General features: G+C 47.6%; 1 protein-coding gene across 2 annotated transcripts in view; it reads right to left on the reverse strand.

The window, feature by feature from the left end:
- LOC139403916 (uveal autoantigen with coiled-coil domains and ankyrin repeats protein-like) overlaps nucleotides 1-18,811 on the reverse strand; it is an 80,936-nt gene that overhangs the window by 42,999 nt on the left and 19,126 nt on the right. Inside the window, exon 1 of one of the 2 annotated variants that reach the window (XM_071147118.1) lies at nucleotides 736-1,529. The exons of the other annotated variant lie outside the window; for it this stretch is intronic. Within the exon in view, the coding sequence (XP_071003219.1) occupies nucleotides 736-771 (36 nt within the window). The 5' untranslated portion in view covers nucleotides 772-1,529. Of the gene's footprint in view, nucleotides 1-735; nucleotides 1,530-18,811 lie in introns of those variants that run through there. 2 annotated transcript variants of the gene reach the window in all.

The raw sequence follows: 18,811 nt of genomic DNA on the forward strand, positions 1-18,811 counted from the left end.
TCTGGGTTGATGAAAGAATTCTCCTGGGGAATGTAGGGCAGATTCACAGAGTTCCTTCAGGTTAGTGAGAGAAGAATAAGCTGTAAGTCACAGCTCACTCCTTCCTGCTGTTTCAACACCATGCTTACTCAGTATTCAGGAACCGCAGTGGCTAGGTCCTAACCCAACCACAGTAGCTAGGTCCTAACCCAACCACAGTAGCTAGGTCCTAACCCAACCACAGTAGCTAGGTCCTAACCCACCCCCAGTGGCTAGGTCCTAACCCACCCCCAGTGGCTAGGTCCTAACCCAACACCAGTAGCTAGGTCCTAACCCAACGCCAGTAGCTAGGTCCTAACCCAACGCCAGTAGCTAGGTCCTAACCCAACCCCAGTAGCTAGGTCCTAACCCAACCCCAGTAGCTAGGTCCTAACCCAACCCCAGTAGCTAGGTCCTAACCCAACCACAGTAGCTAGGTCCCAACGCAACCACAGTAGCTAGGTCCCAACCCAACCACAGTAGCTAGGTCCTAACGCAACCACAGTAGCTAGGTCCTAACGCAACCACAGTAGCTAGGTCCTAACGCAACCCCAGTAGCTAGGTCCCAACCCAACCACAGTGGCTAGGTCCTAACCCAACCACAGTAGCTAGGTCCTAACCCAACCACAGTAGCTAGGTCCCAATGGCCTCAGGATACTTTTAACAAGTGTCATTAGAAATGTCCTTACTCTCTAAAAGAACAAGCAGAATACCTACAAAGTACATGGAGGTGCATTTCAGCCAGCGACTCATGTTGAGAGAGGGGGACTGGTCCTTGCAGAGTGCCGCTGCAAACGCCGCCACTGTTCCGGTAGAACGACAAACAAACAAAAACAAAAGTTTTCCCTTCTGGGAAGTGCTGTTAAGGCACTCTGCCAGCCCGTGTGAGTTGAGTGAGCGGACAGACGGAGAGTCCCGTTGCAGCTTGGTGGGTCGTCTTTCAGAGCTCTCCAGCGACGTCGCCTGCTGTTGCTGCCAGAACCTCTCGGTCTCGAAGCGTTACGGAGAAGTTCCTAAAAGTTTTTCTGGCACTCCCAGGCTCTGTCTGTGAGTTCATCACCCCACTGTGCACAGCACAGGGTAGGAGGAGAAGAAATAGAAAAAGGGGGTGGGGATGGAGGAGGAGGTGTGGAGGAGCAGTAGGACCAGCCCTGCCAGCCCTGGGACCAGCCCCGGCCAGCTACTGCAGCTCCTCCTCTGGGGAACAGCCTCTCGGCTACAGCCTGGATCTCTTCAATCTCTCTCTAACTACTCTCTTTCACTTTGTATTCTGCTTCCCTCTCTTAGTTGTTCTTCTTGTCTCCTCTCCTCCCGTCCAGTCTCCTCTCCTCCCGTCCAGTCTCCTCTCCTCCCGTCCAGTCTCCTCTCCTCCCGTCCAGTCTCCTCTCCTCCCGTCCAGTCTCCTCTCCTCCCGTCCAGTCTCCTCTCCCTTTCTATACAGTCTTCTCTTAGCAGACTGTCAGCTAGTTTTTGTGCAGTAGGAGTTCCTCTCTTGGTCTCTCTTTCAGTCTGGGGTGTACAGCGTCTTCTACCCAGTTAATGGCAAGGTCAGCCAGCCCCCAAGGTGTAAATATGGGATCTCTCTCTCTCTCTTTCTCTCTCTCTCTCTCTCTCTCTGGTTCTAAAAGTATCCCCGGCTCCTGTGGTAAACAGAGGCTAGTGCAGACAGCACCAGCAGACAGGTTACCTCTTTATTTGTTACCCTCCAACCTTTCTCCAATGACTGATAGGAAGACAGGGGCTAAGAATACATTCTGAGCATGCCTGCTCTGAGAGCAACACCGTCGGTGTCCTGTCCATCCTACACAGCACAGCAGCACCCCGACTGAAACAAGGCCAGCCAAGGAGGAGCCTTGCTGCTAGCATCCCCACCATTATCCCACATCCCCAAATATTAACCTATGATGTGGAGAAGGGGATTATTGTTGCACATTGGAGCTGGCCCTGGCACGGACCCCTGAGGTTCCCCGACGTTCAGGGACCTTGTTAAACAGTCTATATACTCATTCTGTATGTGTGTCTGTGTGCGCAGAGGTGCTGATCCCACCACACGGTAGCAGGATTAGGTGTCACAGTCTTTTACAAATCAGCTGTCTGGGTTTGCAGGCTCCCCTTAAACCCTCCACCCAACTGTCATTACTACCTTGGTGGTAAACATTGCACTGGGCCGTCTATTAACAATGGAATACGTCAACTTGTATTATTTGCGAGGTGAAAAAGAACGAGAGGTCAGAAGAGAGAGAGAGAGAGCGAGAAAGGAGGGGGACGCGTTTAATTTACACACACTGCGTCAGCTCGGCAGGGGGCTCGGGTTACGACCCGCTGCCAGACTGGCGTTAGCAGAGTGGCCGTGATATTCCGCAAACATGCGAAAAGGCCCGTCCGCATGACACGTCATATGAAGGACCGGGTGTCTTCTTTCTAAAACTGCTGGGGCCTGCATGGAGACAAAGGCACCAAAATGGAACCTGGGTTGACAAACTGAGTGCAGTGGCCCTCACACCTAAATATCTATATGGGTGTGTCTGGGTTGTTTTGTTTGGACTGGATACATGAGTCGGGTTTAGAACACCACGTATAGTGTTGAACATGACTTCATGGGGTAGCGAATAAATCTGTTCTCAATATAGTGCCTGTAAGACAAGCGCTGGAGAATCATTTTTATGCTTTAGGGAGTGAATTGTAAAATATCAATGCAATTTTCAAGTAAATGTTGATCATTAATTGATGGATGTAATTGTTTTTTAATTAAATGGAGCTTTAATGTTAATTAATCTAAGAACATGCACCAACTTGAGGCACTATTAGGCTCTGTGCAGGCTACGAAGGAGCCGGTGGACGTTCCAGTCCACTGTGATTCTCCATCACATCTTCCAGAGGCCCTCGACTGTCCGTATCGGCAGGCCGTAGCTCATCCCAACACCCTCATCATATCCATGTTCCTCTTAGCCAATGGCCTGTAATGTCCTGACAGATGAAATGACCAGCAGTAAATACCCAGCCGTTCTCCCCCTCTCTCTCCCCCTCCCTCCCCCTGTCACCATGTGTGAGTGAGAGGAGCCAAGAGGAGGAGGTCAGGGCGTCAGGCAGTGAAGTGGAGCCAGGACTTTACTGCTGGGTGTCCTCGGGCCAAGCCACAGACAGGTTGACAACACTAAGGCCACAGCACCCCCTGGCAGTGATGGGATAGCAGACATCTTTAATGAGACAGGAGGGAGAGGGAGGGAGAGAAACAGAGATAAAGTGAGGGTGACGGAGCGTAAGAGGGAGAGAGAAGGAGAGATCCAAGGTCCTGACACTTAGTACCGACCAATATCCCTCAACACAGAAATGAAAACAGGCACCATGGTAACAGACACCGCCCTGTTACCTCCCAGTGTCTTATAGATATTCCATTCATCATTACAGACACAAACAGAACCTACATGCCATCTGAATGTCTCACCAGGGCTGATACAGTGAGGCAGTATCCACTGACAGAAGAAGCCCCAGACTACAGCTAGGAGAGCTGGTGATAGTCCTAATTTACTGAAGACAAGCTCAGATAGCAGTTAGAGCTCCTAGCTACAGTGCAATACAGGCAGAGAGACTGACTCATGCTGTAGTGGACGAGAGAGACGGGGACTGAGGGAGGAAACTAACACTGAACAAAACTAAGTGCCAGCCACTTTGCCAACCAGACTGTTTACCCAGGTCGTGAGGTGCCCAAGAAAACAAGCACAGTCCGAGCCAGTGGTGGAAGGATATCCTGTTAATGAGTGGCCGTCAAAAAGCATTCTGCTCGGGTCACATAGCTCTGAAACAGAAACACTCTGGTCAGAATGGTGTAAATTAAAAATGGCTGCCGTAAACTGACTGACAACCACTGATTGAAAAACTGATGTTGTTGATTCAAGGAGAGACATTGTTGAGTTCTTGGAAAGTGCACACGAACACACACATGGTTAATCTGGGGGCCTGAGGGAGAGAAACGTAGAGCCTCTGTTAGCAGTAGCAGCTGTGGCTTCTTAACCCACTTCCTCACCATTGTGGGGTCGTCAGTGTTAGCCATTAACGCGGTGAACAGCCATTATATTTTAGAGACACAGGGCAACAGACTGACTGGTGATTAGGGGGAGCTGGGCGATGGTGTAACGGTCAGATTATTTACAGGCTGACTGGTGATTAGGGGGGCGATGGTGTAATGGTCAGATTATTTACAGACTGACTGTTGATTAGGGGGGCGATGGTGTAATGGTCAGATTATTTACAGACTGACTGTTGATTAGGGGGGCGATGGTGTAATGGTCAGATTATTTACAGACTGACTGTTGATTAGGGGGGCGATGGTGTAATGGTCAGATTATTTACAGGCTGACTGTTGATTAGGGGGGCGATGGTGTAATGGTCAGATTATTTACAGGCTGACTGTTGATTAGGGGGGGCGATGGTGTAATGGTCAGATTATTTACAGGCTGACTGGTGATTAGGGGGGAGCTGGGCGATGGTGTAATGGTCAGATTATTTACAGACTGACTGTTGATTAGGGGGAGGCTGGGCGATGGTGTAATGGTCAGATTATTTACAGGCTGACTGTTGATTAGGGGGGCGATGGTGTAATGGTCAGATTATTTACAGGCTGACTGTTGATTAGGGGGGCGATGGTGTAATGGTCAGATTATTTACAGACTGACTGGTGATTAGGGGGGCGATGGTGTAATGGTCAGATTATTTACAGACTGACTGGTGATTAGGGGGGAGCTGGGCGATGGTGTAATGGTCAGATTATTTACAGACTGACTGGTGATTAGGGGGGAGCTGGGCGATGGTGTAATGGTCAGATTATTTACAGGCTGACTGTTGATTAGGGGGGCGATGGTGTAATGGTCAGATTATTTACAGGCTGACTGTTGATTAGGGGGGCGATGATGTTATGGTCAGATTATTTACAGACTGACTGGTGATTAGGGGGGAGCTGGGCGATGGTGTAATGGTCAGATTATTTACAGGCTGACTGTTGATTAGGGGGGCGATGGTGTAATGGTCAGATTATTTACAGACTGACTGTTGAGTAGGGGGGCGATGGTGTAATGGTCAGATTATTTACAGGCGGACTGTTGATTAGGGGGGCGATGGTGTAATGGTCAGATTATTTACAGACTGACTGTTGATTAGGGGGGCGATGGTGTAATGGTCAGATTATTTACAGGCTGACTGTTGATTAGGGGGGCGATGGTGTAATGGTCAGATTATTTACAGGCTGACTGGTGATTAGGGGGAGGCTGGGCGATGGTGTAATGGTCAGATTATTTACAGACTGACTGGTGATTAGGGGGAGGCTGGGCGATGGTGTAATGGTCAGATTATTTACAGGCTGACTGTTGATTAGGGGGAGCTGGGCGATGGTGTAACGGTCAGATTATTTACAGACTGACTGGTGATTAGGGGGAGGCTGGGCGATGGTGTAATGGTCAGATTATTTACAGGCTGACAGACACCATGGGGAGGGACAGAGAGAAAAGGAGGAAAACAGAGAGGCCAGATGGGAATATTAGGTGTCTGTCGTTACGGCAAATTGATGCTTTAATTAGAAAGGAGGATGTACCACTGACGACCTGAGCTAAAAGTAGGGGTGTGAACGTTAAAAAGTTTAAACGAAATTTAACCGAAAAACTCTACATTTTTTACGTAGATGCAAAAAGTAACAACTAAGAGCTTTGAAGTGACTCAACTGTTGATGCCCTGGCAACCACGCTGTGACCAGCATGAAGCCAACCCATACACATGGCAAGATACTGTGTGTGACTATGTGAAAGACGAGTGTTGCATCTCCCTTATCTCAATATCCTAGCCTTCATTGATAGTTCTTTCTTTACTGAAGTTGTGACACATTGCAAGCCAAGAAATTGCGAGATACAGCATTCCATTGCGAGATACAGCATTTGATTGCTGATAGATAGGACTAGTGCACTATTCTGACTGTCTGCCTGGTGGCCAACCTGCCTGGTCATGTCTAGGTGGGATACAGCATTAGATTGCTGATAGATAGGGCTAGTGCACTATTCTGACTGTCTGCCTGGTGGCCAACCTGCCTGGTCATGTCTAGGTGGGATACAGCATTAGATTGCTGATAGATAGGGCTAGTGCACTATTCTGACTGTCTGCCTGGTGGCCAACCTGCCGGCCAACCTGCCTATACTGTGTCCCTCCGCTCAGTCCCTCGATAGCTCGCTATGAAAGATGCGAGTGTTTGTGTTCTCAGACAGGACACTCGCTGGGCAGAGAGGTGACCGTCTCAGACAGGACACTCCCTGGGCAGAGAGGTGACCGTCTCAGACAGGACACTCCCTGGGCAGAGAGGTGACCGTCTCAGACAGGACACTCCCTGGGCAGAGAGGTGACCAGACCAGAAGGGGGTCAGACGGGTCAGGTGTACACTGTGTCCTCTTCACTATCACTAAAACAAAAGTCATGTTACTTAGGTCATAGTTATGGGATGTTGCAGGATGACACAACCCAACACTGTCTGGTTTTCAAGCAGCTTAACCCCTTCAACAACCAGTGATTAGCCTACATCCAAGCAGTTTAACCTCTTCAACAACCAGAGATGAGCCTACATCCAAGCAGTTTAACCCCTTCAACAACCAGAGATTAGCCTACATCCAAGCAGCTTAACCCCTTCAACAACCAGAGATTAGCCTACATCCAAGCAGTTTAACCCCTTCAACAACCAGAGATTAGCCTACATCCAAGCAGCTTAACCCCTTCAACAACCAGAGATTAGCCTACATCCAAGCAGGTTAACCCCTTCAACAACCAGAGATGAGCCTACATCCAAGCAGGTTAACCCCTTCAACAACCAGAGATTAGCCTACATCCAAGCAGGTTAACCCCTTCAACAACCAGAGATTAGCCTACATCCAAGCAGTTTAACCCCTTCAACAACCAGAGATTAGCCTACATCCAAGCAGCTTAACCCCTTCAACAACCAGAGATTAGCCTACATCCAAGCAGTTTAACCCCTTCAACAACCAGAGATTAGCCTACATCCAAGCAGCTTAACCTCTTCAACAACCAGAGATGAGCCTACATCCAAGCAGCTTAACCCCTTCAACAACCAGAGATTAGCCTACATCCAAGCAGGTTAACCCCTTCAACAACCAGAGATAAGCCTACATCCAAGCAGGTTAACCCCTTCAACAACCAGAGATTAGCCTACATCCAAGCAGCTTAACCCCTTCAACAACCAGAGATTAGCCTACATCCAAGCAGGTTAACCCCTTCAACAACCAGAGATTAGCCTACATCCAAGCAGTTTAACCCCTTCAACAACCAGAGATTAGCCTACATCCAAGCAGCTTAACCCCTTCAACAACCAGAGATTAGCCTACATCCAAGCAGGTTAACCCCTTCAACAACCAGAGATGAGCCTACATCCAAGCAGGTTAACCCCTTCAACAACCAGAGATTAGCCTACATCCAAGCAGGTTAACCCCTTCAACAACCAGAGATTAGCCTACATCCAAGCAGTTTAACCCCTTCAACAACCAGAGATTAGCCTACATCCAAGCAGCTTAACCCCTTCAACAACCAGAGATTAGCCTACATCCAAGCAGTTTAACCTCTTCAACAACCAGAGATTAGCCTACATCCAAGCAGCTTAACCCCTTCAACAACCAGAGATTAGCCGACATCCAAATGTTCCCATCTTGCAGGCTCCAAGGGAACCACCACTGTCTTTCTTCTGTAGAGCTACCGAGGGGACAGACCATGGAATTCATTCTTTGTCACACAAGTCACAGTTTCACAGTTCTGCAGCTAGTCTGTACAAAAAAATACCTCGCCAGATGGCTGATGACCTCATAAAGACGTGTTTTGACTTTGGCGATATTGAACAGGAGCTGGAGAGCCCATTAGTGACTGAGTGTTAGGGAGTCCCACAGGTAAAGAGGAGATGCCACAGTTCCCTGCTGGCCACTGAAACCTCTTCCCATCTACGAAGCCCAAATGGAGCTACGTCTGAAGCTGCCAGCTCCAGGCTTCCCCTGGCTATTTTCCCCCACTTCCAACAGCAGGGCCCTGGGCAAGAGATCAGGGATCAGCTTTCTGCACTGAATCCCTCCATCTTACACTACGCCCTCTACAACGTATTACCACTGTCCAATGGAGGACTTGTTCACTGAATCATGTGATCACCAAGATGGTTCCTACTTGGCCAGGAAAGATAGGCAATGACAGTGCCTAGCAAATTTACATGAAATAGTGAAAACTATCATTTTGAGAAATGGTTCAGGAGGGAGGTGATGTACAATCTATACCTTGAAGAGATGACAGTCAGACACAGGACGGAGGGACTGTATGTATACACACAATGTTATAAGAAGGCCTGGTTATGTTACATCAAAGGGAGCTGTGATCAAATTCTAAGATGAACTTCAGCAGACTGTAAATGAAGCACAGCACTTCCAATGTTACAGCTCTGAACACGTCTTTAAGGACTGGTACTGATACTGGGTCTCTAAGGACTGGTACTGATACTGGGTCTCTAAGGACTTGTACTGATACTGATACCTGTTACAGCTCTGAACACATCTCTAAGGACTTGTACTGATACTGATACCTGTTACAGCGCTGAACACATCTCTAAGGACTTGTACTGATACCTGTTACAGCACTGAACACATCTCTAAGGACTTGTACTGATACTGATACCTGTTACAGCTCTGAACACATCTCTAAGGACTTGTACTGATACTGGGACCTGTTACAGAGCTGAACACATCTCTAAGGACTTGTAGTGATACTGGGACCTGTTACAGCGCTGAACACATCTCTAAGGACTTGTACTGATACCTGTTACAGAGCTGAACACATCTCTAAGGACTTGTACTGATACCTGTTACAGCGCTGAACACATCTCTAAGGACTTGTACTGATACCTGTTACAGCGCTGAACACATCTCTAAGGACTTGTACTGATACTGATACCTGTTACAGCTCTGAACACATCTCTAAGGACTTGTACTGATACCTGTTACAGCTCTGAACACATCTCTAAGGCCTTGTACTGATACTGATACCTGTTACAGCGCTGAACACATCTCTAAGGCCTTGTACTGATACTGGGACCTGTTACAGCTCTGAACACATCTCTAAGGACTTGTACTGATTCTGATACCTGTTACAGCTCTGAACACATCTCTAAGGACTTGTACTGATTCTGATACATGTTACAGCTCTGAACACATCTCTAAGGACTGGTACTGATACTGGGTCTCTAAGGACTGGTACTGAGTCTCTAAGGACTGGTACTGAGTCTCTAAGGACTGGTACTGAGTCTCTAAGGACTGGTACTGAGTCTCTAAGGACTGGTACTGAGTCTCTAAGGACTGGTACTGAGTCTCTAAGGACTGGTACTGAGTCTCTAAGGACTGGTACTGATACTGGGTCTCTAAGGACTGGTACTGGGTCTCTAAGGACTGGTACTGGGTCTCTAAGGACTGGTACTGATACTGGGTCTCTAAGGACTGGTACTGATACTGGGTCTCTAAGGACTGGTACTGATACTGGGTCTCTAAGGACTGGTACTGATACTGGGTCTCTAAGGACTGGTACTGATACTGGGTCTCTAAGGACTGGTACTGATACTGGGTCTCTAAGGACTGGTACTGATACTGGGTCTCTAAGGACTGGTACTGATACTGGGTCTCTAAGGACTTGTACTGATTCTGGGTCTCTAAGGACTTGTACTGATTCTGGGTCTCTAAGGACTTGTACTGATTCTGGGTCTCTAAGGACTTGTACTGATTCTGGGTCTCTAAGGACTTGTACTGATTCTGGGTCTCTAAGGACTTGTACTGATTCTGGGTCTCTAAGGACTTGTACTGATTCTGGGTCTCTAAGGACTTGTACTGAATCTGGGTCTCTAAGGACTTGTACTGATTCTGGGTCTCTAAGGACTTGTACTGATTCTGGGTCTCTAAGGACTTGTACTGATACTGGGAGCTGAGGAATGTTTTCACCAAAACACTGATGGACGATGACAGTTGATAAGACAGGGAAAATTATACAGATAAAATATGATAAATATCTGTTTCATCTAACTGCAAAAACTCAATTTAATTTAACAGATAAATGACTAGTGGCAATTTAGTAAGATAACAGTAAGCAGAAAGGCAAATTCCAATTAATTTCATCCAGAATAAAAAGAGAGAACGTGATTTGGGTCATAACAGAGACAAGAACATGGAACTATCACTCTGTCCTCCTCAGACATTGGGTCATAACAGAGACAAGAACATGGAACTATCACTCTGTCCTCCTGAGACATTGGGTCATAACAGACAAGAACATGGAACTATCACTCTGTCCTCCTGGGACATTGGGTCATAACAGAGACAATAAAATGGAACTATCACTCTGTCCTCCTGAGACATTGGGTCATAACAGAGACGAGAACATGGAACTATCACTCTGTCCTCCTGAGACATTGGGTCATAACAGACAAGAACATGGAACTATCACTCTGTCCTCCTGGGACATTGGGTCATAACAGACAAGAACATGGAACTATCACTCTGTCCTCCTGAGACATTGGGTCATAACAGAGACGAGAACATGGAACTATCACTCTGTCCTCCTGAGACATTGGGTCATAACAGAGACAAGAACATGGAACTTTCACTCTGTCCTCCTGGGACTATGGGTCATAACAGAGACAAGAACATGGAACTATCACTCTGTCCTCCTGAGACATTGGGTCATAACAGAGACGAGAACATGGAACTATCACTCTGTCCTCCTGAGACATTGGGTCATAACAGAGACGAGAACATGGAACTATCACTCTGTCCTCCTGAGACATTGGGTCATAACAGAGACAAGAACATGGAACTATCACTCTGTCCTCCTGGGACATTGGGTCATAACAGACAAGAACATGGAACTATCACTCTGTCCTCCTGAGACATTGGGTCATAACAGAGACAAGAACATGGAACTATCACTCTGTCCTCCTGAGACATTGGGTCATAACAGACAAGAACATGGAACTATCACTCTGTCCTCCTGAGACATTGGGTCATAACAGACAAGAACATGGAACTATCACTCTGTCCTCCTGAGACATTGGGTCATAACAGACAAGAACATGGAACTCTCTGTCCTCCTCCTGGTCAATCTGTCTGAAAGACACCAAAGACAAACGGCAGTATCTGGACAACAGAGGCGAAACTCTCCCCTTACTCCCAAATCTAAAACCGGCAGACAAGGGGGGCAGAAAGTAGTGCCAAATAAAATCTCCCATTTCAAAACAATTCCGGTTGTCGAAATTCCTGGGATGTTTGAGAAAGCATTGCGGTGACCTCGGCGTGTTCTCTTTTTCCTTCATATGGACCTGAAAGGGGAGGAAAAAATAACAGCAGCGCCTGACAGCGACATCACTCGCACATTGCAATTCTATTCGCTGCAATAACAGGGTCCCTGGCGGAGGTATTAAAAAACTGTCTGGCTTATTGGTATTGGCTGGCGGGGGCCCGTGGTGGGGCTGTATTGTCCCAGCTGGGCCTGATGACATGGAGATAGAGGGCGTTTAGACTCGCTCTGCTGCTGCCTGGTTGCTGATTTGGCTGCTATAAATGTGGAACAGTGGTCACTAACTCAGCAGATATGTTTTTATTATTATTAGTAACATAAACATTGTACTGTATTGTTAGGCCCTAGCAACATAAACATTGTCCTGGAGTGTTAGTTAGGTCCTAGCAACATAAACATTGTACTGTATTGGTAGGTCCTAGCAACATAAACATTGTACTGTATTGTTAGGCCCTAGCAACATAAACATTGTCCTGGAGTGTTAGGTCCTAGCAACATAAACATTGTACTGTATTGTTAGGCCCTAGCAACATAAACATTGTCCTGGAGTGTTAGGTCCTAGCAACATAAACATTGTCCTGGAGTGTTAGGTCCTAGCAACATAAACATTGTCCTGGAGTGTTAGGTCCTAGCAACATAAACATTGTACTGTATTGTTAGGCCCTAGCAACATAAACATTGTCCTGTATTGTTAGGCCCTAGCAACATAAACATTGTCCTGTATTGTTAGGCCCTAGCAACATAAACATTGTCCTGGAGTGTTAGGCCCTAGCAACATAAACATTGTCCTGGAGTGTTAGGTCCTAGCAACATAAACATTGTACTGGATTGTTAGGTCCTAGTAACATAAACATTGTATTGTGAGAGCAGCATGACACCACACTCACTGGAGAGATCAGTCCATATGAGGCTGAGAGCAGCGTGACACCACACTCACTGGAGAGATCAGTCCATATGAGGCTGAGAGCAGCGTGACACCACACTCACTGGAGAGATCAGTCCATATGAGGCTGAGAGCAGCGTGACACCACACTCACTGGAGAGATCAGTCCATATGAGGCTGAGAGCAGCGTGACACCACACTCACTGGAGAGATCAGTCCATATGAGGCTGAGAGCAGCGTGACACCACACTCACTGGAGAGATCAGTCCATATGAGGCTGAGAGCAGCGTGACACCACACTCACTGGAGGGATCAGTCCATATGAGGCTGAGGGCAGAGTGACACCACACTCACTGGAGAGATCAGTCCATATGAGGCTGAGGGCAGAGTGACACCACACTCACTGGAGGGATCAGTCCAGTTAGTCAGAGTGGTGAAATAAATGTACAACAAAATGAATAGAGGTGAATTGAAACTAAACAACAGCAGTGACTCCCTGAAAGTAACCTGGTGGTGAAGGTGGCTAACACCACCAGTAGCTACAAGTCACAGCACACACACACACACACACAGTATACAGAGGGCAAGGCATGAGGCTCAATAGAAGAATCTAGAAGAAACATGCTGACACAGAATACTGTGTCCTTAAAGCCCCTTTGTATTCTGTCAAGACAAAGTTGCATGAAGACATAATATGTTGCAATTAAAAGTTGATAAAACAGTGATCTCTCATCTTACAGTGCCAACAGAAGCAGCAATTTACTGGAATGACTTATGCAATACACTGGATGCTTTATGACAAATATGGAGTAACACTGTTCACATGGACATTACTGTCAGGGACCATTGTTGATAAGAGTCCCATAAAAAGCCATCCATTATGGTAAATGTCACAGCTAGGTAAACCTCTGTAGTGGACAGTTTGTCTACGTGAGGAAAATGCCAGTTTTGGCATAGCAACATTCCAATCTGGGAAGAGGCTCAGCTTGCGGGTGTGGACTTGTCTGTAATCAGCACTCCACTCTTTCTTTACCGGTTATATGACCAGTTCAGTCAATAGGCCCCACTAGGAAAACCCCTCAAAACTCCACACTCTTTTCTGTGAACCCATTGTCCCCGACCCTCAAAAATGTTTGTTTCAGAGATCGTTTGTTTATTTAGTGGGGGCGTAATGACATCAAGATGAATTTAGGAAAAACTTGTTTTTATTTTTTATAGTTGTGAAGTTCCTCTAGTTAGAGCAACGTAGAGCTCCAGTACATGGTTTCAACCAATGACAATTCAATACTCCATATCTGACCAACAGAGGGCAGCATTGGGTGAATTTGCAAGCATATCAACACCACCAAAATGGATTCCCACATGATGAAACTGCAGGAACACAAGAAACCACTTAGAGATTTAAATCCATGCTGGAGTGAAACCCTCCCTCAACTGGGCAGGAGAGTGAAACCCTCCCTCAACTGGGCAGGAGAGTGAAACCCTCCCTCAACTGGGCAGGAGAGTGAAACCCTCCCTCAACTGGGCAGGAGAGTGAAAACCCTCCCTCAACTGGGCAGGAGAGTGATACCCTCCCTCAACTGGGCAGGAGAGTGATACCCTCCCTCAACTGGGCAGGAGAGTGAAACCCTCCCTCAACTGGGCAGGAGAGTGAAACCTCACCGAAGACGTGGATGTCAATTAAGGCAGCCCCCCGCACCTCTCTGATTCAGAGGGGTTGGGTTAAATGCGGAAGACACATTTCAGTTGAATGCATTCAGTTGTACAACTGACTAGGTCTCCCCCGTTCCCTTAACTAGGCAGTAGAGTGAACGTTTTCCTTTCTCCCCACCAGACTCCACTGTCGTGCCATTCTGGGCCCTCTCCACAGAGCGCCAGTCTGGGCCCTCTCCACAGAGCGCCAGTCTGGGCCCTCTCCACAGAGCGCCAGTCTGGGCCCTCTCCACAGAGCGCCAGTCTGGGCCCTCTCCACAGAGCGCCAGTCTGGGCCCTCTCCACAGAGCGCCAGTCTGGGCCCTCTCCACAGAGCGCCAGTCTGGGCCCTCTCCACAGAGCGCCAGTCTGGGCCCTCTCCACAGAGCGCCAGTCTGGGCCCTCTCCACAGAGCGCCAGTCTGGGCCCTCTCCATAGAGCGCCAGTCTGGGCCCTCTCCATAGAGCGCCAGTCTGGGCCCTCTCCATAGCGCGCCAGTCTGGGCCCTCTCCATAGCGCGCCAGTCTGGGCCCTCTCCATAGCGTCTGTCTGGGCCCTCTCCGTAGCGTCTGTCTCATCAGCAGAATAGGGTTTGTGTTCCTGTGGCTCAGTCTGTGTGTGTGTGTGCGGAGGGGGGAGATAAGCCCTCAGCCATGGTTCTCCCTGACTCTGCGAAATCCCTCAGCGCAACCCCCCCCGCCAACACACACACCCCCCTCATCTTTGCTCCTCACTCTCCTACTGAGAGGCTATGATGTAAGGGCCCTACACAGCAGACTAGTACTGCCAGGATGACCTCATGGTCAGCACATGGAGCCAGACTTTAATCCTAAAAACCCATTGGGGTGTACCAGCCACCCTGATGTAGGTGAAAAGCCCTGTATGCTACTGTGGACTCAAGTTAAGTGTAACAGATAAAACAAATGTCTATTGATTTTTATCTAGGCCATGTTCGCTTTCTACATCACAGCTCATATAAATAAAACATGTTACTTTCTTCAATGCTGATTTAAATTCTACACAGGATTTGTCTTGTATAAATAGGGGCAACATTTAGCTGACACAATATTTCATAATGAATAAAACCTCCATACAGCTGACTGAGCCTGGCTGTAAGTTCCATAACAAGGTCATGTTGGGGACCGAGCCTGGCTGTAAGTTCCATAACAAGGTCATGTTGGGGGCTGAGCCTGGCTGTAAGTTCCATATCAAGGTCATGTTGGGGGCTGAGCCTGGCTGTAAGTTCCATAACAAGGTCATGTTGGGGACCGAGCCTGGCTGTAAGTTCCATAACAAGGTCATGTTGGGGGCTGAGCCTGCCTGTAAGTTCCATAACAAGGTCATGTTGGGGGCTGAGCCTGGCTGTAAGTTCCATAACAAGGTCATGTTGGGGGCTGAGCCTGCCTGTAAGTTCCATAACAAGGTCATGTTGGGGGCTGAGCCTGGCTGTAAGTTCCATAACAAGGTCATGTTGGGGGCTGAGCCTGGCTGTAAGTTCCATATCAAGGTCATGTTGGGGGCTGAGCCTGGCTGTAAGTTCCATAACAAGGTCATGTTGGGGGCTGAGCCTGGCTGTAAGTTCCATATCAAGGTCATGTTGGGGGCTGAGCCTGGCTGTAAGTTCCATATCAAGGTCATGTTGGGGGCTGAGCCTGGCTGTAAGTTCCATAACAAGGTCATGTTGGGGGCTGAGCCTGGCTGTAAGTTCCATAACAAGGTCATGTTGGGGGCTGAGCCTGGCTGTAAGTTCCATATCAAGGTCATGTTGGGGGCTGAGCCTGGCTGTAAGTTCCATAACAAGGTCATGTTGGGGGCTGAGCCTGGCTGTAAGTTCCATAACAAGGTCATGTTGGGGGCTGAGCCTGCCTGTAAGTTCCATAACAAGGTCATGTTGGGGGCTGAGCCTGGCTGTAAGTTCCATAACAAGGTCATGTTGGGGGCTGAGCCTGGCTGTAAGTTCCATAACAAGGTCATGTTGGGGGCTGAGCCTGGCTGTAAGTTCCATAACAAGGTCATGTTGGGGGCTGAGCCTGGCTGTAAGTTCCATAATAAGGTCATGTTGCTGCACTTTAACAACTTGGATCCATACACTGTGTCTTCCTGCTCAGAACGTACCAATCAAGCTAATGTTCATTTTTAAATGTGTGATTTTGTTACTTGTGTGTTTCATTATTCAAACCATTCCATATACGTTCACCATCAACTTCATCCAGTCAGTAGTTTGTCAATTTGAATCATTACAAACGCATGATGATCAGGGTCACATACTGGGTGCATCACCCAATCACGAGTGGCGCTAATGCTGTCTGAAAGAAGCCATTTGGAAATGAATATGATCTGTGATCAGGGAGCCTTCCCTGGCTAACACCGCATCCCACGGGGCACTGCAGTGCACAGGGCCTCCAGACTGGAGCTCTGCAGCTCCACCACTCCCCAACTACCTGCTGGCAGTGCTGTGCAGCCGTCTTCATCGACCTGGCCAAGGCCTTCGACTCTGTCAATCACCGCATTCTTATCGGCAGACTCAACAGCCTTGGTTTCTCAAATGACTGCCTCGCCTGGTTCACCAACTACTTCTCAGATACAGTTCAGTGTGTAAAATGGGAGGGCCTGTTTTCTCTAAAGGGGTGCCACTGGGTTCAATTCTCAGGCCGACTCTTTTCTCTGTATACATCAATGATGTCGCTCTTGATTCTCTGATTCACCTCTACGCAGACGACACCATTCTTTATACTTTCGGCCCTTCTTTGGACACTGTGTTAACAAACCTCCAGACGAGCTTCAATGCCATACAACTCTCCTTCTGTGGCCTCCAACTGCTCTTAAATGTGAGTAAAACTAATGCATGCTCTTCAACCGATCGCTGCCCGCACCTGCCCGCCCGTCCAGCATCACTACTCTGGACGGTTCTGACGTGGAATATGTGGACAACTACAAATACCTAGGTATGTGGTTAGACTGTAAACTTTCCTTCCAGACTCACATCAAACATCTCCAATACAAAATTAAATCTAGGATTGGCTTCCTATTTCGCAACAAAGCCTCCACGTATGCTGCTAAACATACCCTCGTAAAACTGACTATCCTACTGATCCTTGACTTCGGCGATGTCATTTACAAAATAGCCTCCAACACTCTACTCAGCAAATTGGATGTAGTCTATCACAGTGCCATCCATTTTGGCACCAAGGCCCCATATACTACCCACCACTGCGAACTGTATGCTCCTATTGGCTGGCCCTCACTTCATATTTGTCGCCAAACCCACTGGCTCCAGGTCATCTATAAGTCTTTGCTAGGTAAAGCCCCGCCTTATCTCAGGTCACTGGTCAACATAGCAACACCCACCCGTAGCACGTGCTCCAGCAGGTATAATTCACTGGTCACCACCCGTAGCACGCGCTCCAGCAGGTATATTTCACTGGTCATCCCCAAAGCCAACTGTATTAATTTAATAGAGTTTCTGAGAAATGCCAGACGCCGCGTGGGGTCTTCTCCTTCCCAGTCATCTGTCCTTCTTTACCAGGCAGCTGCGTTCATGAGCCCAAATGCATGTAACCTAGCAACAGTTGGACTACAGTAATAAAACACAAATATGATTTATGACAAGTGGCAACCTCTGTAAAGCAGGAAATCATTCCATGATCTAATTGTCATGGTGCCCACTAGATAAATCATACCATTCCTTAGTTATCAGAATGCAAAACATGTAACCTCCAACTGGGCCTAACTTAGGCTTTTACTGTCAGCCTAATGCACCAACAGGCTGAGCACTGTAACAGGACTGGACTGTCCCATACCAAAATATATATATATTCATAAAATGCATCCATAAAATATATTTTATGTGAAATATAAACAATATTACAATGTTTTTGTAATACATACATTTGTATGGAAATATATTATTTGTCACATTTTTGGTATGAGGTACCAGGACCACTGCCAAGTGCCAGCATCAGAGGCAGGTGCTACAGTACCAAGAACTCTCCACACTAGAGGTTGAACGATTAATCGGAATGGCCGATTAATTAGGGCCGATTTCAAGTTTTCATAACAATCGGAAATCGGTATTTTTGGACACCGATTTGGCCGATTTAAAAAAATAATTAATAATAATAATTTAAAAAAAACATTTTTTACACCTTTATTTAATCTTTATTTAACTAGGAAAGTCAGTTAAGAACACATTCTTATTTTCAATGATGGCCTAAGAACGGTGGGTTAACTGCCTTGTTCAGGGGAACAGTGGGTTAACTGCCTTGTTCAGGGGAACGGTGGGTTAACTGCCTTGTTCAGGGGAACAGTGGGTTAACTGCCTTGTTCAGGGGAACAGTGGGTTAACTGCCTTGTTCAGGGGAACAGTGGGTTAACTGCCTTGTTCAGGGGAACAGTGGGTTAACTGCCTTGTTCAGGGGAACAGTGGGTTAACTGCCTTGTTCAGGGGAACAGTGGGTTAACTGCCTTGTTCAGGGGAACAGTGGGTTAACTGCCTTGTTCAGGGGAACAGTGGGTTAACTGCCTTGTTCAGGGGAACGGTGGGTTAACTGCCTTGTTCAGGGGAACAGTGGGTTAACTGCCTTGTTCAGGGGAACAGTGGGTTAACTGCCTTGTTCAGGGGAACAGTGGGTTAACTGCCTTGTTCAGGGGAACAGTGGGTTAACTGCCTTGTTCAGGGGAACAGTGGGTTAACTGCCTTGTTCAGGGGAACGGTGGGTTAACTGCCTTGTTCAGGGGAACAGTGGGTTAACTGCCTTGTTCAGGGGAACGGTGGGTTAACTGCCTTGTTCAGGGGAACAGTGGGTTAACTGCCTTGTTCAGGGGAACAGTGGGTTGACTGCCTTGTTCAGGGGAACAGTGGGTTAA

The sequence above is a fragment of the Oncorhynchus clarkii genome, unplaced genomic scaffold (genome assembly GCF_045791955.1).
Source record: "Oncorhynchus clarkii lewisi isolate Uvic-CL-2024 unplaced genomic scaffold, UVic_Ocla_1.0 unplaced_contig_12652_pilon_pilon, whole genome shotgun sequence".
In the NCBI taxonomy this organism is placed as follows: Eukaryota; Metazoa; Chordata; class Actinopteri; order Salmoniformes; family Salmonidae; genus Oncorhynchus; species Oncorhynchus clarkii.